The following is a 22,437-nucleotide window of genomic DNA, read 5'->3' as shown; positions in this document are numbered from 1 at the left end:
CCCCGGGTCACGTGCTGAGCCGCCATATCAGCTCGGCTGGCTGCTGTGACCAAGAGGGGGTGCGCTAGTGACGCTACTTCTCTGGGCGTGGTTTTCATCCTGGGGGTAGGGTCCGTGGAGTTTGAGGGGAGATGGAGGAGATGGCGGCCTCGGCGCGGGAAGATGGCGCCCGCGGTCAAAAGCAAGGGCGGCGGGGCTGCAAGCACTATGACAGAGGATGTCTCCTGAAGGTGATGACTTCAATGGGCTCTTCCCATACAGGCTGCCGCCGGGTCGGGCGGGGGCGGAGTGGGCCAGGCGATTAGGCTTGGGCTGAAGTTAGAGGCTAAGCTGTTTGTCAGGATCCCTCCTCCACCTCGAACTGGGTTCCCGCTGTAGAGAACGTTTTGGCAGGGCGACCACAGGCCGCACCCGTACTCTTGTCTTACTTTGTAAGCAAAGTCCTTTTTGCTTGGGAAGAGCCGAGGCTTGCACATCAGTCGCTGTATCAACGGGTTTAGTCTTTTGCTACTGGAAGTAGACTGAGGCAGCGTCGGGCCTGGGCCGGCTTTTCCCCAGGATGACTTTCAGGTGTGTGATGAAGTAATGAAAGAGGAGTAAGCGAGTGGAGAATCGGAATACGATTTCAGCTACTGTAGTAACAGTTTTACCGCTCGCCAGCTTCATTTTAGAGTCGGTGAGTGAACCTCAGGCTGCCGAGGAGAAAATGCTTTTGTGACATGGAAAGCCAGCCGTGTGATTGCCACTAAATAGGAGATTATGTGTAGGAAAGTGCCTACTGTACATATATTCTTGTTTTTGCCGTTTACTTTGAGGAAAATTGCTGGTCACTCTAGAACTTTTTAAATGGGCACCCGCTCAGAGTTTCCTGATTTTGTTGTTGTTGCAAGAAGCAGTTTGAAGATTTTAAGAAAGCGTGAGCTTTGGAGTCCCACAGCCCTACCCACAAGTCATAGCGCTGCCCCTTGATAGCTCAGTGCTTTTGAGCAGGTGCTCCATTTGTACAGTAGGGCTGATAGAGTTACTGTTTCATAAAAAAGTATGAGGCCTGTAAAGACCACTTAAAGCCTTCTTTTAGGCCAGGCTTGGTGAAGTTCCTCCACGGCACTGGATGAAGCTTTTTCAAAGTCATTCACCAAGTGTTGTGTAAGCAAATTGAAGGCTGTCCTTCTGATTCCATTTCCACTGACTGATATGTTGTTACTGTTTGAAACTTGATGATTAGAACTGAATTCAACATTTTGGCCCTTTCCCCCAAGAAACTACATAAATATGTCTGAGTTTCATAGAGTTTAGATACTTGACCCTGAGTATCAAATACTTTTTGCCCGCTCTTGCTCCTTCCTTAAATACTAAAAGCCAAGTGAAGAGTTTTAAGGAGGAAGTAATCAACTAAATCAAATGCTGTTGTTTGAGTAAGATAAGAACTGAAAATTGAACTTTAAATTGGATGAGGAGGTCCCTGGTGATCTTGACAAGAGAAGTTTCAGTGGAGAGATTGGGACAGAGCCTGATTGGAGTGGGTGAGAGAGAGAGAGAGAGAGAGAGAGAGAGAGAGAGAGAGAGAGAGAGTAGTTAAACTGGAAATCTTAAATTTTTTTTTAATGTTTATTTATTTCTGAGACAGAGACAGAGCATGAGTGGGGGAGGAGCAGAGAGAGAGGGAGACAGAATCAGAAGCAGGCTCCAGGCTCCGAGCTGTCAGCACACAGCCCAATGCCGGGCTCAAACCCACAAACCGTGAGATCATGACCTGAGCCACCCAGGTGCCCCTGGAAATAGTCTTTATAGACAATTCTTGGAGTTTTGTTGCGAAAGAGCACAAAAAAACAAACCACCAAAAAAAAAAAAAACAAACCCAAAAACAACAACTCTGGTTGCTGTGAGATTTAGAATCATGAGATTTTTTTTTTTTTAATCTTTAAAATGGGAGGTATTGCAGCATGTTTTTGTACTCTTGGAAATGACTCAGTAAAGTGAGAACATTTTTAATGCAGGAGGGAAAGAGAAAACTGTAGGAGCACTTACTGCCCTTGAGTAATCAAAGAAAAGATGGGATCCAGTGCACAAGTGGAAGAGTTGGCCTTATGTAAAAACATGGAACAGAGGACAGAGTATTAGGTACATTTGCAAGTAGGTTGGTTGATAGAGTTTGTGGTAGGATGTTTTCTTTTGATTATTTCTATTTTCGTAGTGAAGTAAGCAAGGTATCAGCAGAGTGTAAGGGTGGAGGAAAAGCTGTAAAGAAAGAGATGTGAAATAATCACACAGATTTTAGGTCCTAGATTGTAGAAGAATGAGGGAGTCAACTAGGGAAGTATAGTAAAAACTCATATTTTATTAGTGATTTTGACTTAGAAGTGAGACCAGTGGTCCCTTTTCTTCAGCTATATCTAGCTGTTCCTATACAGGAGATAATTGGATTTAACCAGACTTGGGGTTTTGGTTAGGTATGTAGAGGAAGAGAGAAGGAAGGAACTAGAGTATGTGCAAGGGAAGAATTGAAGTGAGTTGGGAAGAGAGGAAGTAGTGATTAGAGAATTGCATGCTTGAAATTAAGATAGAAACAAGATTCAGTTGCTTAGAGCAGTGGTTCTCAAAGTGTGGTGAATGGACCCCTCACCCTGTGATTCCTGAGGCCCTTTTAGGTCAAAACTACTTTCTAATAATAAGATGTATTCTTTCTCAGTGTATGCAAAAGTGGTGATTAAAATTGCTGGCACCCTAGCAAAATGAAGACAGTGGCACTGACCTGTGCTACACCTATAATTAAAAAAAAAAAAAAAAAAGCCAGTTTCACTTAAGAATGTCATTGATAAAATTGTATAAAATCTCAGCTCTTGAATACATGTCTTTTTACATGTTTTTTACATGTTTGATGAAATGGGATGTTTTCATCAAGAACTGCAAACTAAAATTAGATGGTCATTGTGAGGAAAGTTCTTATGCAATTGGATTGTGCACTGAACTAGTAGCTTTCTTGTGGAACATTTCTTACTTGAAATCTAGCTTTTCAAATTTGAGTATTTGGTGGACATTTTTTTGAAAAGGAGAGAAGTGAAACTGTCATTGCAAGGAAGATCATTGACAGTAATAAAATTCAAGCTGTCATGTAAGAATTAGAATTAAAATTTAAAAAAAAATTTTTTTAATGTTTATTTATTTTTGAAGGAGAGAGAGACAGAGTGTGAGTGGGGGAGGGGCAGAGAGAGAGAGACACACACACACACAGAATCTGAAGCAGGCTCCAGGCTCTGAGCTGTCAGCACAGAGCCTTACACGGGGCTTGAACTCACAAACCACGAGATCATGACCTGAGCTGAAGTTGGACTCTCAACCGACTGAGCCACCCAGGTGCCCCTAAAACTTTTTTTAAATGTTTGTTTTTGAGAGAGAGAGACACAGAGTGTGAGTGGGGGAGGGACAGAGAGAGAGAGAGGGAGACACAGAATCCAAAGCAGGCTCCCGGATCTGAGCTGTCAGCACATAGACCGACGCGGGGCTCAAACTAATGGACCGCAAGATCGTGACCTGAGCCTAAGTTGGATACTTAACAGACCGAGCCACCCAGGTGCCCCAAAATTAGAATTTTGGAAAACTTGGATTATTCTCTGTAAGCTTGAAAGTGTCCCAGTACCTAAAGACTTTTCTGATGAGATCGGTAGTGATATTAACAAGCAAGATTTTTTTTTTTTTTATCTTGCATGGAAAATTTGTGAACATTTGAAAGAGCTATAGAACTCAGTGAACTGATATTTTCCAAATGACCAATGTGTGGGTAAAAGATCCAGTCAGAGTGCAAGATAGATCAATGGATTTTGACGTAGCGGAGAAAAGTTCACATACAATTTCAGAGTCCGTGTTACAACTAATGATTTATGAATTGTTGAGTTTTGTTGTAGTATCAGAGATGAGTATTCTTGCAAAGGCTGTTAAAATACTCCTTTTTCCAACTACATATCTGTGGAAGGCCAAAGTTTCTTCATATACTTAAACCGAATACAGAAGCAGAAATGAGAATTCATTTATTTTGGGAGAAAGTAGTTATTTCATTAAAATAATGTTATTTATGTTAACATGTAATGGGTTCATTACTATTATTTTTAAAAGAAGTAATAAATATTTAAAAAACCTTTCAATTTTATAATATGGTGTCAGATATAATTCACATAATCAAAAGCTCTTTGAGATTATCAGTAATTTTTTTAAAGTTTATTTCGAGAGACTGAGACAGCATGAGTGGGGGAGTGGCAGAGAGGGAGGGAGACAGAAAATCCCAAGCAGGCTCCACACTATCAGCGACCCAAAGTAGGGGTGGTAGGGTGCTCGAACTCACAAAACAGTGAGATTGTGACCTGAGCTGAAACCAAGAGTCAGATAGATGCTTAACAGACAGAGCCACCCAGACACTCCGATCCTCAATAATTTTTTTTTTTCAACGTTTATTTATTTTGGGGACAGAGAGAGACAGAGCATGAACGGGGGAGGGGCAGAGAGAGAGGGAGACACAGAATCGGAAACAGGCTCCAAGCTCTGAGCCATCAGCCCAGAGCCCGACGCGGGGCTCGAACTCCCGGACCGCGAGATCGTGACCTGGCTGAAGTCGGACGCTTAACCGACTGCGCCACCCAGGCGCCCCAATAATTTTTAAGAGTGTAAAGAGGTCCTGAGACCAAAACATTTGAGAACCACTGTTCTTTGGTATGACCTTGAGAATATGTGGCTGAGGAGGGTTGGAGGACAAGGTCATTGGAAGTAAGAAAGTCAAGGAATTGAGAGTTCATGGTATTGGAAGGGTTATAGTGGTGGATGTGCAGATCACTAAGATGTAGGACAAGAGTAGTGTTGGGAGAGAAAGGGTACCAGTTAAGTGTTAAAATCTTTAAGGAATGAACTGTATTGTGGTAAATTATGGTGTAAGATCTTCAGAAATGAGTGGATCTGGAAGGTCACAGTATACTGGAAACTATGGGGTGAGCTTACTGGCTTGGAAACTTTTTTTGGTGTGCTATACTATTTAGGATAAAGCTAAGTTACTAATGGTAACAAAAAGGCCCATCAGTAATGTAGGTTAAAGAATAGAATTTATTCCCACCTAACAATTTCAAGGTTAATTATCCAGTTTGGTAATAAGACTGTTCCACATGATCACTTCAGGACAAGTTTTCCCCACTGTATTTTGCCCTGCTTTAGGGCATACAGTCAGCAGGTGGATTGCTGCTATGTCCAGGTTTCATCTGATGGAAAGGAGAAAGGGAGCGTGGAGGAGGAGGCATGCCCAGTTTCATAATACTCAGGCCCAAGAGTGGCACTGATTTCTGCTTGTATTCTTTTGGTAAGAACTTAGTCATTTGGCCACAGCTGAAATCAAAGAAAGCTGGGAATTGTAATAAAGCTGGGCAATTGTGTCTGGGAAGGAGAGAATAGATTTTGCTAGTCTGCTACTCTTGAAAACAACGACTATCTCTTACATTTATTGCATCCTCTGAAATATCAAACATATAGTTGATGATTAATAAACACAAGCAAATTAAAATATATATAATCTTTATGATATTTAATGTTTAAGGGGTTAAGTAGGTAAGTGAATTTATCTGGAAATGTCTAAGAAGAAATTGCCTGCCTGCTTTTAAGGCTGAGAATGAGTTTAGGGTATTGTGAGATTAGTTCTTCAGTCTAGGGATTTCCATTCTTCATGATTCCTTTATCTTTAAGGACCAGATTATGTTCAACTTAATACAGACATAGATGTTGAAGGGAATAATTAAAATATGCTAAGAAACAGTGAAAAGTTATGTTTAGGATTAGTTTACAAACGAATCCATTGGTTGTATTCTTTGACCTTGTTCCAGGAGGAGGAGGAAGAAAATTTTTTTTTTTTTTTTGTATTGCAAACTTGTTTTTCTCTTTTTATAACTTTTTTTCCCCCTTGGGCATTAGGCACCTTGTTGTGACAAACTTTATACTTGTCGGTTGTGTCATGATAACAATGAAGATCATCAGCTAGATCGCTTTAAAGTAAAGGAAGTGCAGTGCATAAACTGTGAAAAAATCCAACACGTAAGATTTTACCACATTTCTATTTTCTTTTTAAATAATGTTAAGGTGGCTTAAAAAAATTGGTATTGCAAGTGACTTCTTTAATTCTAAGCAATATCTTTGATTTAAATGTTTAAAACCTTGTAAAAATCTGCATATACTGTAACAAACTGGATATTTAAATGATAATACAAAATGTTTTGATAAATTTAGTCCAATTTTTAATTACATGTATCTGTTTTAGGCCCAACAGACTTGTGAAGAATGTAGCACATTGTTTGGAGAATATTATTGCAGTATATGCCATCTTTTTGACAAAGACAAGAAGCAGTATCATTGTGAAAACTGTGGAATTTGTAGGTACTGTATGTAAAATGTTCTTTTCCTATTCTAATGTACCTGGGCAATAATAGTTTTTAAAATCTTTATTGGGATATAACTTGCATCTAATAAAATGCCTTTGATTTAAATGTCTAGTAAGTTTGACAAATATATATAGCTGTGTTACTAATACAGTCAGGATAAAAAACATTTCCGTTATTCTGAAAAATATTTTCATGCCTCTTTTGTAGTAATCATTTAATTAGCCCATCAACTATTGTGTGGCTATTTAAATTGTAACTTTTGGATGTAAAATATGCTTTTATATAATGTGTTTTGTGGGCAGCTGAAATAGAAAATTAGGGTAGAGTTTTCTTTTTTTTTTACAATTAGTTTTTAAAAACATTATCAGAAAGTATAGGATGATTTTATAAAAATTGGAAAATATGAGAAAGTAGAAAGAATAAAAATAAGCTACAGTCCAGTCTCCCACTGACAAGCTACTACAGACATGTTGTCATATAGGAATTTTTTTCTTTCCAAAAATTTTTGAGCATTACATACAAAAACATATATGTAATGTTGTGTACATTATAAACTTATACTTTCTAAAAAAACGTTTATTTTGAGAGACAGCGTGCATATGCAGTCCCAAGCAAGCTCAGCACTGTCAGTGCAGGGCCCAATGTGGGGCTTGATCCCACAAACCATAAGACCTTGACCTGTGCTGAACTCAAGAGTCAGATCCTTAACCGTCTGAGCCTCCCAGGCACCCCTGTTGTAAACTATACTAATACAATAACTCAGCCACTCAATTTAAGAAATAGAATGTTTCCAGGGCACCTGGGTGGCTCAGTTGGTTAAGCGTCTTGACTCTTTATCTCACCTCAGGTCTTGATCTCCTGGGTGGCTCAGTTGGTTAAGCATCTTGACTCTTTATCTCAGCTCAGGTCTTGATCTCGTGGTGAGTTCAAGCCCTGCGTTGGGGTTCTGTGCTGGGCAAGAAGCCTACTTAACAAAAGAAAACTGTTACCAATACTGTAGAAGCTCCAGGTGTTCCATATCAGTCTTCTTCCGTAACCACTGTCTAGAATATTTTAAATCACTTGCTTTTATGTAGTTTGTTTTTAAGGAAGGATAACAAACATACCAAAAGATGTAGAAGTCATAAACAATCTTATGAATTTACTTATGAAAACATTTTTTTAATCACTACCCAGATCAAAAAATGGAACGTTCATAGCACTGTAGTAGCCTCTCTCATGCCCCCTACAAGTCAATAAATACACTCCTCTGAAGGTAACTACTCTCTTGAGCTTTGGGGATCCTATAGTAAATGCTCTTTTGTGTTTTGTTTTATATATTTTAAGGTGTTAATATATTTTATGTATTTACATAGAATTGTTCTGTTTTCCTTTGTGATTGATTTATCATTGTCTCTTTTTATCTTTAGTTATATTTTCTGCCTTAAGAGCTACTGTATCTATATCAGCTTTCTTTTGATTAGTTTTTGCATGTATGTCTCTTTTCATTCATTCATTCATTCTTGAGAGACCAAGGGAGAGTGGGGGAGGGGCAGAAAGAGGGAGACAGGATCCAAAGTAGGCTCTTGCAGACAACAGAGAGCCCGATGCGGGGATCAGAGTCACAAACCAGGAGATCATGACTCGAGCTGAAGTTGGACACTTCACCGACTGAGCCACTCAGGTGCCCCCCTTTTTATTTTTTTATCCCAAACATTTTGTATGCTTACATTTAAGGCATGTAGCTTGTATGCAGAATGTAGTTGAATTTTTTATTCAGTTTAATAAAAGCTGTCTTTTAATTAGCATATTTAGTCTTATTAATATAATTGTATATATAAATTTTAAATGTACAATTTTACAGTTTAGTCGACAAGTTTAGTATTTTCTATCCCCTTAGTATTTATCTTTTTTTCCGTCTCCTCGCTTGCCTTCTTATGGATTAATCGGCAATTTTTCTATTTTACTTTATTTTTTAAATATTTTTTAAAGTTTATTGTTTTATTTTGAGGGAGAATGTGAGCAGGGGTGGAGCAGGGAGGGAGGGAGGAATTGAGAGAGAGAGAGAGAGAGAGAGAGAGAGAGAGAATGAATCCCAAGCAGGCTCTGCACTGTCAGTGCAGAGCATGATGTGGGCTTGAACCCTCAAACCATGAGATCATGTCCTGAGCTGAAATCAAGAGTTGGCCACTTAACCGACTGAGCCACCCAGATGCCCCGTGTTTTAAGTTTCATTTTTATTCTCTATAAACTTATTAGAGATATATTCTTCCATTATTCTCTTGGTAGTTATCTTAGAAATTATACGTCCTTGGCTTACTAGAGTAATGCATTTATCATTTCTGGACAGTGTAAGAACCTTAACTAACAGGCTTTACGTGTACTTGTCATGTCTTTTAATCTATGATATTTTAAACTCTGTAAGACATTGTTTCAAACAGTATTCTCTTACATTTACCTACATATTTACCATTTCTGTTGCTCTTCTTGCCTGTCTGCATTTCTTTCATCTTCAGGATTATTTTCCTTTGGCTTCAGGAATTCTTTTTATTAATACTTCCAGTGAGGCTCTGCTGGTGACAGATTCCGTCAGTTTTTCGTTTCTCTGAAAATGTCTTTATTTTCATTTTAAAATTTTGTCTTTGCTGAGTATAGAATTACTTTCTTTTTGCACTTTAAAAATATTCTGGTGCCATGGTTTCTGTTTCAGAAATAGCCTGTCAGGATTATTAGTGCCTCTTTGAGGGCAATCTTTTATCCCCCTCTTAATGTTTTCAGGTTTTTTTTTTAACGTTTATTTATTTTTGAGAGAGAGAGAGAGCCTGCGCAAACGAGCAGGGGAGGGACAGAGAAAGAGGTATACAGAATCGTAAGCAGGCTTCAGGCTCTGAGCTGTCACCACAGAACCTGATGCAGGGCTCAAACCCACGAACCATGACATCGTGACCTGAGCCGAAGTTGGACGCTCAACCGACTGAGCCACCCAGGTGCCCCCCTCAGGTTGTTGGTTTTTAGTTTTTCCATGATGTGTCCAGGTGTGTGAGATACTTATCTGGCTGGCAGTTTGTAGAATTTCTTAAATCTATGGCTTGATGTCTTCTGTTAGTTTTGAAATATTCTTGGCCAGTGTTTCTTCAGATAATGTTTCTGCCTCTTGCTCTTGGCCCCTTCTGGGACTTTAGGTGTAGACCTTTTCACTGTCCCATATGTCTCTTACATTTTTCTTTTTTTCTGTATTTATCTCTTGTCCCTTCATGCTTAAATTGGCTAGTTCCTACTGATGTGTCTGTCATACTGTGTTGAATCTGCTATTTAACCTGTTGAGTTTTTAATTTTAGGGTTTTTTTTCTTAAAATTATAGAATTTACATTGAATTTCCCACCCCACCTCCACCCCCGTCGTTTGTAGTTCTAATTTTTTCAGGTGAAAAAAATTTTTTTTTCTTCTTTCAACATATTAATCACTGGTCATTTAAAGGCAGGGTCTGATAACTCCAATATGTTGATTATTTGTGGGTCAGTTCTGTTTTCTGTTTTTCCTCCTTTGGTGTTTGGTTCTTTAGTTCTGCCTTTTGGCATGCTTGATATTGTTTTTAGTTGGTTGTTGGACAAAATTGAATGCTATTTATTATTCTCCAAAGAGAATTTTCTTTTGGCAAGCAGTTCATGTAGAGCCAGATCCTACTAATCCAGTTAAAGATTGAGATGATTATGGGATGCCTGGGTGGCTCAGGTGGTTAAGTGTCCCGACTTGCTCAGGTCATGATCTCATGGTTCGTGAATTCGAGCCCTGCATTGGGCCCTGTGCTGACAGCTCAGAGCCTGGAACCTGCTTTGGATTCTGTGTCTTCCTCTCTCTCTGCCCCTCCCCTGCTTGTACTCTCTCTCTCTCAAAAATAAACATTAAAAAATAAATAAGTAAAGATTGAGATGATTAGAGGCCAAGTTTTATTTATATTCCTGTTCTTTTTTGTTTTCCCTAACACAGGCTCCTAGCACATGTTTCCTCAGGGGTCTTGATTTAAAGTTTATCAGGGCAACTCTTGTAATGGGATCTGGGCTCCCAGTTTTTTGCCTCCCTAGCCGAGAAATTGCCAGAGGGTTTGTGTGGTTTCATATCCTCTTACCTGCTGCCTGCTGCTTAGCTTGTTTGCTTCTGACAGTATAGTTTAGGATCTGCAAGTCCCCCAAGGAGGATGAAGCAGGGACTGTTGGATTTTTCTCAGTGTATTTCCCTTCTGTCTGGAATATTGACCCTTTAAGCCCTTTGTTGATTTTTTTTTTTTTTTTTTTTTTCTGCTTTTAAATTGCTTGTTTTCTTTGAATCCAGACTTTGTAGTTCTCAGTGGGAGCTTTGGTCCTGTACAAGCTATTGTATCCATTGTGGAGTGGAAGTTTACAATATATGTTTAGTTTTGCTTATTTTTTTTAACTCATGCTATGTTTATTTTTCTGTGGCTTTTTTTTTTTTTTTTTTGAAACAGAGCCTTGTTTCTAGGGTTTCTCCTATTTGATTCATGAGCTCCAGTTGATTTTCACTGTTGTACAGAGTTATTTTGTATGCCAGATCTGCACACAGCTTTTAATTACCACTATTACAATAAAGGAATCAATAAATTTTATAGTTAATTTGTTGACTCAAGTTGTTGAGACTGCAGGATACATATCTCATACTACCCTGTATACATTAAGCTTTGTGAAGTTAAGATATTTTCAAATTTTAAATTCCTATACCTGGTAATATTAAGCTTCATGAGATCAAGGTATTTTCAAAAGTTTAAATTTTTATACCTGAGAGTACCATGTACACAGTGTGTGCTCGTAATGTGTAGGCTGTGCATCTTAAGCAGAATGTTTTTGGTGTTATGATTCCTTTCTGTATGTGAGGAAAATTTGTCATCAACATTTACCGTCTAAGTATGTTTTTAAAACCTTTTAAAATAACAGAATAAATATTTTGTTATGTATATTATTATGATAGAAGTAAGAATAAAGGCAGTAAAAAACAACTTCATTGGAAATTTTAATAAGAATTTAAACATTGTAAATCCAAATTTTGATTCCATATTTTTCTAGTTTTGAAAAGATATGTACTAAATTTGACAATATCCCTTGACTGTAACTATTCACTGGTCACTTGTCATGAATCTGGCACATGTCTATCTTGTTAATAACTGATTCTAGGTTTTAGATATAGTTCTAATAGGTTCTAGCTTGTAATTACTTTTGGTTCTTCTTACACTTGTACCATCAAAATGTAATATTGATTCCAGATCTCAGATACATCACTAGTAAGATTCTGGCTTATCCTTACTTGTGTCTATGCATTGCCAAATTCAGTGTTTTTGAAACCTTGTATTTAAAGGTGGCCATCATTTTAGTTCCAATATAACAAAATATTTTTTATTTTTAGATTTATAAATCCCTACTAGAATGTCAGTCCTGTGAATTTTTTCAATTTTTACATCATCTATTCTCTTCCAAATACTTTAGGCACATACTTCAACATTTGTCCATTTTACTCAGCCATATTGAGTAAATTTTGGTGTACGAACATAATAAAAGATGGAAGAACACTGTCACACATCTTTTTAGCAAAATGGGATGGTTTAGGTTCATGTAACAAAATACTGTGAATTGAAGTCCTTATTGAATGACTAGATGAAGAATCCATGTTTGTTTGTTTTTTTCATTTGAAATACATTGTTCATTTTTTTTGAGTGAGGCCATTCATCTATGGTATGTGTTTTAAAGGATTGTTATCACTTCAAGTAGGTATTTTAGGTGGCATTATGTCTGTTGTCATTGCTCAAAAATATTTGAAACATCTTTTTTTAAAAAAATATTTATTTTTGAGAGAAACAGAGTGTGTGAGTTGGGGAGGGGCAGAGAGAGAGGGAGACACAGAGTCTGAAGCAGGCTCCAGTCTCTGAGCTGTCAGCGCAGAGTCCGACATAGGGCTTGAACTTTGTAAACTGCAATATCATGACCTGAGCTGAAGTCTGAGGCTTAATTGAATGAGCTACTCAGGCCCCACCCGTCTTTGAAACATCTTTGTACAGTTCTTTCAGAGTGCCAGTGGCACACTGAAAATTCAACCCCCCCCTTGGGGATTTTCAGAGCTGTTCATCTTCATTTTTTTTTTCAGATTGTTAAAAGATATTGGGAGCAAACTCTATTAAATAAGATTGGCATATACTGTGTTTAGTCAGAAATGACATATGACCATCAGATAATGACTATTTTTTTAAACAACAAAAATATCAAAAGACAGGTTAAAAAATGTTTTTGCAGTCAAATGCTCTACCACTGAGCTATACCCCCTAAAAAATGTTTTTGCAATAGCAGTGTTTTTGGAAACTCTACCCTCTCATGGTAACATTAAAAAAAATCATGTCATTTGAATGTATGAGTTCTTATATATTTGCATAAATAACAATCTTTTCACTTTGTAGCTAACCTTCTTTGATAATCTTTTACAGTGAGTCCTCTTTTGGATATTAAAGACAAGTATTTTTTGTCTTCAGTATATTATGAAACTCAGTTATTGCTTTTAGTTTATTAAACAAAGCTGCAAGGCAAGGGTGATCTGATTTCTCGTGCTTGGCGCTTAAGGCACCTCTAGGCTTGGCTCTGGTCTGGAGGTATGAGCTTGACGATTATTGTCTTTAGGCAGTAATCACTGTAAGGAAATCAGTACTGCTTAGAGTTAGTGATATGTTATTCCTGATTTTATATTTTAAAATAGCTTCATGATAGTTAGGTAATCTTTTGAGTGTGGCGGTAATTCTCTTAAAGAGTGATGTGCCCTAAAAGATAGGATTTCAGTTTTTCTTTAATTAGGGGCAGACATCCAATACTGAATTTTTTGGCAGAAGGTACATATATCCTTACTGAAATGTACTAGAATGAGCTTTTTTTTTTTTTTTAATAAATGGGACAATAAAATTTCTTAGTGTTATTAGATAAGCACCATGATACTTACCATGAGAGTATGATATAACAGATGTGGTTTTGGTGTTCTGATTTCTGATCTAAAAAAATGTTTCATCCCTTTGACTATATAATTCCATTTTTAGGAGATTATCCCAAGGAAATAGAGATATGTACCAAGATTTCTGTGTAGTATAAGTCTTGTACCAATAAGTATAATAGTGAAAAATGAAAAACAACCTGTATGTTTGGGAGATTGTTAATTTGCAAGCCCATATCAAAAGTAATGCTCTTAAATGATATTTAGGGATTGGGAAATGATTCATAAAAATTATCTGTCAGGATATTATACATACCAAAATATTAGCAATAGTTATCCATGAGTGCTGTGATCATGAGTGATTTAAGGTATTTGTTGGTATATTTGTTGGTTCATGTTCTTCTGGGTTTTATATGTTTTAAATAATGAGGATTACTTTTAAAGTTTAAGAAGATATAAGTTTGTAACTACATTTGGGGAAATATAACATCTAATAAGATGATGCTGTAAGAGAAGGATGTGCGTTTTCACATTTCTGCAAATTATTAAATAAGCATCAGACCAATCTTTGTCATGTGTAGAGCACTAGAGTATAGAAGGCATGATTCTTGTTCTTAAATTTCTATTCTGTTTGTGGAAGAATGGGCTTAATAAGCAATCACTGCTAGAGAGTTTGTCCGATTATAGGGATTGGAGTGGTCTTAATTTTAGGAATGTTTCAGTAAAGTTTTAACAGAGATAGGCCGAGGCTGAATAGATCAGAATGGTCTGGGTAGAAATAAATAAATAGCCAAGCCTAAGAAAAGGCAGTGAAAGGATGGAGTGAGGGGGTGGGACAGATAGAGACTGGAGTTGAGGATGGAAGTGAAAAGGTTATATTATTTAGAGTAGTTATTTTAAACGGAAGCAAATCTAGTTAGTCCCTGCCACTGTTTTAAAGAAAAGAATAAAAAAGAGATAAATACATGGTAAGGATAAGTACTGTTATGTGGAACTCTCATTAGCATTTTGAGTGTGTGTGTATATGTGTAAATGATGGGAGAACTGGGTCAAGATGTAAAAATATTTACTGTGTGTTGAGGTGAAGTTTGAGAGACACTGCTGCAGAGTCTGCCAGGTCACCTCTAACTGTGACTATGTACTGATGCCAAGTTGACTGTTTTTGTTTAAACGGAGTCTCCTGGTTTTTGTATGTTTGAAACCTCTTCATTTTACTTTCATTTTTGAAAGATATTTTTGTCGGATATAGAATTCTAGGCTGACCGAATGTTGCTCTGCCGTATTTTGTGGGTATACATTCTGCATTGTTCCCAGTGAGAGATCTGGTGTCATCCTCTTTTTGTTCCACTATAAAGTCTTCCCCCCACCTCCCCCCCCCCCCCCCGGGCTGCTTTTAAGATTTTATCTTTGGTTTTGAGCAGTTTGATTATGATGATCCATGATAGAGTTTTTTTTCATGTTGCTTGTGTTTAGGGTTTGTTGAGCTTTCCTTTTAAGGACGTAACACAGAATTTTCGTTTATCTCTTCTGTTCACAACCTCCAGAGAAGTTGCAAGTAGTCTTTATTCAGGACAGCCCTGTGCCTGAGTGTTCTGTTGTTGTGTAAGAAGGGGAAAATAAAAATTTGGGGACAACTAGCAATTTCTCTTTGTCATATCTCTTTACATTTCAAATGGATAAAAGAAAAATATAAAAATTAAAAGCCATAAGTATTAGAGGTATATATATATTTGTGACCTAGAGGTTTCAAAAGTCTTTCCTAAATAAGAGTTAGAAGCATAAGCCATAAAAGAAAATATCAATGGCTTTTTAATACATAGAATTAAAATGGCTGTATGACAAAATATGTAAATCAAGATAATCTTGGTCACACACCAGAAAATTGTAAGTATACAAATGAAAAAGGTTAATATTCAGGATATATAAACAGCTGCTTTAAAATGGTAAAAGACAAATACCCTAGCAGAAGAATGAAAAGAGCACATGGACAGGCAATCTACAGTAGAAATCCACATGGTTCATAAACATTAAAATATATTTCCTGGGGCGCCTGGGTGGCGCAGTCGGTTAAGCGTCCGACTTCAGCCAGGTCACGATCTCGCGGTCCGTGAGTTCGAGCCCTGCGTCAGGCTCTGGGCTGATGGCTCAGAGCCTGGAGCCTGTTTCTGATTCTGTGTCTCCCTCTCTCTCTGCCCCTCCCCTGTTCATGCTCTGTCTCTCTCTGTCTCAAAAATAAATAAACATTTAAAAAAAATATATATATATTTCCTGTCTCATAATCTGAGAAACGCAAATTAAAATGACGTCTTGTATTTGTCTATCATATAGGTAACCAGTGTTCAGTAGGGTGCAGGGAATGCAGTCATACATGGTTAGTGCGGGTATAATTTAGTATTGTCTTTTTGGAGGTCGTTTTGTCAGTATCAAAACCAGTGGTGCAGTACCCTCAGTACCCATAGTTTAACTTTTAGAAATCTTATAAAAGATTATCAACAGATAGACTAAGTGATGTTTGTATAAAGATAGGTATTTTATATCATCGTATTAACTAAAGATAGTAAATTATATAAGGGAATACTTTAAAAAATATGGTCTATCCATACTATGTAATACTATGTAATTATGAAGAGGAATGAAGTGGTTCTGTATAGACAGACATAGAATAATCTTCAGGATATGTTGTTAAGTGAAGAAAAAGTCAGAGAACAGGATATAGAGAAAGAATCCATTTATGTAAAAAATAAAGCCCAAAGGGTGTGTGTGTGTGTGTAGATTTTTGTAGGAAAAAAGACTTGGATAGATACCATTCTGTAAAAATGAATCTAATCTTTTGACTTTCACATGTATTTTTAGGATTGGTCCAAAGGAAGATTTTTTCCATTGTTTGAAATGTAACTTATGTCTAGCTATGAATCTCCAAGGAAAGCACAAGGTATATAACTAAGTTTGTGTAATTTAAAAAATATTGTATTGTGTTTGAAAACTAGCTTAAATCCTAATATGTTTGGAAGCATGCTAATTTCAGATATTACCAAGTACAACTCTGTTGCTTTTTATTCTTAAGCAGTATTAAGTAGGTGTCCTCAGATCTATGCCTCAGAATATCTGATCTACAGTTCTTTTTCTTCTTCATAGTGTGTAAGAATACTTATATCAGTTATTAGCATACTGTTGACAACTTCTAAGTAAGTTAGTAATGGATTCTTCTCATTGATACTGGTTTTAAGAATAAGTGAAAATGCACAGTACAGAAGAAATAGCAATGTAACAGCATTCCAAGAAAATTCAGAAAATATTTTTGGGTTTTCTTTCATAGTTAGAAATATTTTTAATTTGGATATAGTAATTATATCATGATACCAGTTCCTTTAAAATTATTTTTCATTATTTAGAAAAAAATCTAATAAACATCACAGAACAGAGAGACTAATGATTTTTAAAATTTAAAAAATTTTAATTCCAGTATAGTTAACATTAATGAGGGTTTTTTAAAAATAGGTACTAGATAATAACTAGCCTAAAATAGTCAAGTATTAAGATAAATTGAGATGAATAATGAACATTTGGGATATGGTGACAATGAATAAGGGAAAAAGAATGGGGCTGAGTAAAGACTCCCAAGGTTTTTAGCCCTTGCTTTTAAGGTACTGGATAAATAGATTGTAAATTTGCTGGAGATAAAAGACTGAGTTTGGTTTTACAGATTTGAGTTGGGGTGATAGCCGTGTTATCTTTCAAAAGCTATATACACATTTTCTCTTGTGGTATCTTTGTCTTGTTTCTCAGTTATTTCTTATTGTCTGTATTTTAGTAAATGGTCCTATCATGTACTCAGGTGCTTACTTAAAAAACCTGGGCATCATCCATGGCGTGGCGCTTCCCCTTACCTTCCCCCATTTAATCATACACTGTCTTGTCAAGTTAGGAACTCTGACACTGGAGGCTGCCTGTTGGAGTTCAAAAACCGTTCCACTTCTTATTGGCAAATGACTTTGGAAGTTATTTAGCTTCTCTAGGCCTCAAATACCTCATCTGTAAAATGGGGTAATGTACCTGTTTCATTTAGAGTTGTGGGACTTAACTGAGCTAATGCAGGTAATGTACTTAGTATATGACATGTAGTAAATTTCAAGAATATGAACTCTTACCATTATCGATATTATTAAGTAGTTTACTTTGGAGCAAAACACATATAAAATAGATTCCAAAAGTTATTGTCTCTGCATCTTTGGTAAATCTTGATTCACTGATTTTCCTTATGTGTAAAATGAAGATAATTTGAACAATTAAGATATACTGAGCAATTTCATTGTTTCAGGTAATGTGCAAAGCCTGAAATAGTTATGTGAGTTAGCTGTTCAGTTCTTATCTGACATATAAGAAACATGTATTGTTAATTATTATCTTTAGTAAGTTAGTAGTGTTGTTTCCTTTATTGTTTTTATTAGTAAATCTGTTTGTCATTTCCATTTAGTTAAGTTTTTAGTAATTTGAGTTTTTCTTTTAAACAGTGTATTGAAAATGTTTCCCGGCAGAATTGTCCAATATGTTTGGAGGTAAGCTTAAAATATCATTTGCTTTGGAAATATTCCCTGTTGAATTTAAGATATGTGGATGTTTATATTGTCTTCATGCAGGCACTAACATTTATTTCCTTTACAGGACATTCACACATCCCGTGTTGTTGCTCATGTCTTGCCGTGTGGACATCTTTTACATAGGTAAAGGAATTTTGTGTTTTTTCTCTCAAAATTGAAAATAGTGGAGATAGTGTTTGTTTTACTGAAACAATGTTATATATTTTTTTCAGAACGTGTTATGAAGAAATGTTGAAAGAGTGAGTGTTTGATGGGATTTTTAAAAATTAATTATTGTAAGATGCTGATTTATTATTTTTTCGGGGATGTGGAAGTGGGCCAGCTCTGTTCCTCACACTGTGTCGGGCGTGACATATTTATGTTGAGATGGGCAGGGTAAATGCATAGTGGTAAACTGGGCAAAGCGTCTTGTGTATGTAGGACTGCACCTTTTCCCCCATGTCTGCAGTATGCCTTATCTCATCCCTCATTTCAAGAGACTCTTATTTTCTGGCCTTGCTTAACAGGAGGCATGGGCTCTACCAGAGGCAATCTATAGCATTGTAAGATTGCTGAGGTATTGTCACTCAGAATCCTGTTAGGTCAGTATATTGGCCCAGGATAATCATCTGCAAAGAAAGCTGGTAACAAGATTATCTAAAGCAGAAACTTTATTATGGGGAAAGGATGTTACAATGAGATGAGAGTAGTTAGGATAGAAGAGACTGTGTAAATGTATTTTCATAAGCAGAAATTTTAATTTAATATAAGAGCCAGATAGAAGGGAACTTTTTCAGAATGTTTAGAGAGAAAATAATATGATCTAAGTTGCCTGAATATATTAAGGAATTGAGGTCATTTAGTTAGAAAGTAGCTTAATTGGCTTTTAAAATATATTGATATTCTACAAAGAATACGGGCTGATTCCTTCTAATTTTAGAGAGCTGAGGAAAAAGAGTAGGTTTAAAAAATACCATGGATCTACTGATCATCTTAAAATTCAGAATAATGCTCTGTTTTGGATGGTTTATGTACCAATTAGCATGCATCCTCTTGTATACCTGAGTTGATATACTCCTTGTTAAATGTTTGGAAAATAACCTCTCTGTTTCTTCTAGAGGCTACAGATGTCCATTATGTATGCACTCTGCTTTAGATATGACTAGGTACTGGAGACAGCTGGATGATGAGGTAGCACAGACTCCTATGCCATCAGAATATCAGAACATGACTGTGGATGTGAGTACGATCAATGCTTAAAACTTTTCAGGTTCCTAGTTGATGTTCTTGTTTATTTTTGCCTTTTTGCTCAAATCTGTCTAAAAAATACTGCTTTGGCAGAAACACCAATGTGATGATTAATGGGAAGGACAAAATATAAATTTTAAATTCAAAGGACCAGACCAAAAAAATTCTAAGAATACCTTTATGCAATTCTTCCCAACACTAGATGGCAGGCAGAAACTTTATTCTGAATTATTTACGTATTACTTGTCAGAGCCAGTCATGTAATGGTGTGGAGGTGAATTACTGGTCTGATGTTTTTAATGATGCTTTATTTCTAATTATTTTAAATTTTATTTCAGGCATATGTATTTGTTGATTTCTGAAGAAGATTACTTTTTGTTTTTAATGTTCGTTACCCTTTTTATTCATGTGGATAATTGAATTGTTAGTAAGGTAAATGAAGGATTGCTTTTGGAATACTAATTGGTAATTATGTGATGTTTTACTAGAGGCTTCAGTGTGCTTTGTTCCATGTAGGTCATTTTTTCAAATAACAGCTTTATTGAGATATAATTTATATGCCGTGTAACTCATCCATTTAAAGTGTGCAATTCAGTGCTTTTTAGTATATTCTTGGAGTTGTACAAACATCAGCCACTGTCAATTTTAGGATATTGCCCCCCAAAGAAATCCCATACCCTTTAGCAGTAATTCCCCAATCCCCTAGCTCTAGGCAACCACTAATCCTTCTACATTCAGATTGTATTCCAAATTAGAATTTTGAACAAACTTGGAAGTGTTCTATTTACTATGGTATGACTATTCTATTTTTTTAATCTTATTTATTTTTAAATTTTAGTAAACATATCATGCAATGGTTTCAAGAGTAGAATTCAGTGATTTATCACTTAAATACAACACCCAATGCTCTCCACAAGTGCCCTTTTTAGTACCTATCACCCATCCAGTCCACCCCCCACCCATGTCCCTCCATCAACGCTCGGTTTGTTCTCTGTTGTTAAGGGTCTCTTGTGCTTTGTTTCCCTTTCTTCCCCATCCCCCCTACCCCTTCCTATATGTTCATCTGTTCTGTTTCTTAAATTCCACATATATTAGTCATCAAAAAGAATGAAATCTTGCCATTTGCAAAGATGTGGGTGGAGCTAGAATGTATTATGCTAAGTGAAATAGGTCAGTCAGAGAAAGACAAATACTGTTATGATTTCACTCATGTGGAATTTAAGAAAACAGGTATGAGTATTCTAAAGCTAATGCTTTTCTTACATACTAATGCGTTGATCTGTTTTCAGGTTAACACCTTTTTTATTTTTTGGGATCGTTGTGTTAGAAGAGATTAATTCTCAAGTGATATCTTACTGTCATTTTATTTATTTATTTATTTATTTATTTATTTATTGTTTATTTTGTTTACTTATTTTGAGAGAGAGACAGAGCATGAGCAGGGGAGGGCAGAGTGAGAGGGAGACACAGAATCTGAAGCAGGCTCCAAGCGCTGAGCTGTCAGCACAGAGCCTGATGTGGGGCTTGAACTCACAAGCCTTCGAGCTGTGAGATCTTGACCTGAGCCAAAGTCGGCCGCTCAACCTACTGAGCCACCCAGGTGCCCCTCTTACTGTCATTTTAGGGATGAGCCGAAACCTTTTATTTTTTAACTAAATTTTAAGAACTGCTTCTTTGGACTTTATTTTTGAGGCATAGAAGATTGACAGCTTAGTGTATTAAACCTAAAGAATAAGCAAAAAAATATTATAAGCGTAAAGATTTTATTAACTAAGATAATTTTGCAAGTGTCAAGGAAGAATAATGAAATCATGTATGTTGTTTTGAACTGTAAATATAGTTGTCAATCTGATAATGCCTATGTTAAATTTTATGCTCAGTACTATTTATATACTATTTGGGAACAGTTTTAAAATAAGACTTCTTGACTCAAATTTACACTTTCATTTTCTAAATTCAAAGCTACCTTGTAGCCCTCTTAGAATTTTCAGAAAATAAATAAAAGACATTTCTATTTGGGGAAATGTTTAGACTTACCTATATGTGTTTCAGTTCTTCAGTATGATTTTTGAGGAATTGTTATGGGCAGACAATGCCACTTTGTATCTATAAGGTTTAATATACTTAATTTGAATTCTCTTCACTTTTCAGATTCTCTGCAATGATTGCAATGGGAGATCTACTGTCCAGTTCCATATATTAGGCATGAAATGTAATATTTGTGAATCTTACAATACTGCTCAAGCTGGAGGATGTAGAATTTCACTAGATCAGCAATGACCAGCATTTATTACACTGGAAAACTCAGCATTTTCTGATCTAGGAAAAGGCTATCTTTAGTATTCTGTTGTCATAATGTGTCAGAATCTATGCATTAGAGTTGATGTGTTTTGTACTAGTGTCACAGCAAAAAATCATACTACAAGTACTTAAGGATTCAGGGTCTCTTTGTAGAATTGTCATAGCTCTATATTGGATGAAAGCCACTGTGCTTGTGTTTTGATTGGAAATTCCTTTAGTGTCAGTTTGGAAGCCAATGATGTTTGCCACTGAAATTCACATCCATAGAAGTATGTTATACTTTCATGGAACTTCGCTTTAAGTGACACTCTGCACGCAGAATTCATTTCTAGTTCTTGATAGAACTGCACTTACTTCTCAGTATTATTCTTGACTTTTTAAGGGCTGTGCTATAATGAGAATATGTTGTATCTTACTGTTGAAATCTTATTACATATACTTTAGAATTTTCTAAGACAGTCCTTTGGATCCTATAAATGTGAATTTTGATGTAATAACTGCTAATAAAATTATATTGAAACAGTGTTTTATAGAAAGTTTTTTCCAAGTTTATCTATTTTTGGCTTAGTTTGGGCAATGTAGTCATATATAATTCTGTCTATAAATACAAATATGCATACACATATATGTATTATATATTTCTGTAGAAAACCTCTTTTCTTTCTTTTGAAGTACTCTTCCATTAGAGTAGTTGGAAAAAATATAAAACAGTAGAACTCTTCCAAGCCTTAAGAAAAACCATTAACATTGAAAATAATTTTGTTTTGGTTTCCCGGAATTATTTCTTCGAAGAGTGATTAATCCAGTCAGCAAGTAGTTAGTGTCCAACTACTATGTGCTGGGTAAGGTTCTAGATGGTTGTGGAGACAACAGTGAGCAAGACAAAAGTCCCTGCCCTCGTGGTGGTGCCTCATGACTAGCTTTTCCCTTTTTTTTTTTTTGTTTTTTTGTTTTTA

The 22,437-nt window shown here is 36.2% G+C and overlaps 1 protein-coding gene across 3 annotated transcripts; it reads left to right on the top strand.

Annotated features, from left to right (window-relative positions):
• Nucleotides 1-30: 30 nt before the first annotated feature.
• RCHY1 (ring finger and CHY zinc finger domain containing 1) lies at nt 31-22,006 on the top strand. Of its 3 annotated transcripts, XR_006964233.1 has the most exons (10): nt 31-230; nt 5,941-6,060; nt 6,284-6,399; nt 16,209-16,287; nt 17,867-17,911; nt 18,018-18,076; nt 18,166-18,192; nt 19,051-19,171; nt 19,519-19,612; nt 21,332-21,419. XR_006964233.1 is itself a non-coding variant. In XM_047090490.1 (9 exons), exons 1-9 carry the CDS (start codon nt 132-134, stop codon nt 21,458-21,460), a joined length of 795 nt encoding a protein of 264 aa, XP_046946446.1. In that variant the 5' UTR covers nt 34-131; the 3' UTR covers nt 21,461-22,006. The 3 variants fall into 3 exon arrangements, 2 of the variants coding, with proteins under 2 accessions (XP_046946446.1, XP_046946447.1); XM_047090490.1 differs by lacking the exon at nt 19,519-19,612 and having other exon boundaries at nt 34-230; nt 21,332-22,006; XM_047090491.1 differs by lacking the exons at nt 5,941-6,060; nt 19,519-19,612 and having other exon boundaries at nt 34-230; nt 21,332-22,006.
• The last annotated feature ends 431 nt before the right edge of the window (nt 22,007-22,437 follow it).

This window comes from Lynx rufus, unplaced genomic scaffold (assembly GCF_022079265.1).
Source record: "Lynx rufus isolate CCGP_SWC_20201006 ecotype Redwood Valley unplaced genomic scaffold, mLynRuf1.p SCAF_3, whole genome shotgun sequence".
Lineage (NCBI taxonomy): Eukaryota > Metazoa > Chordata > Mammalia > Carnivora > Felidae > Lynx > Lynx rufus.
Note: the sequence above shows the minus strand (reverse complement) of the source record. Positions and strands in the feature narration are given on the sequence as shown.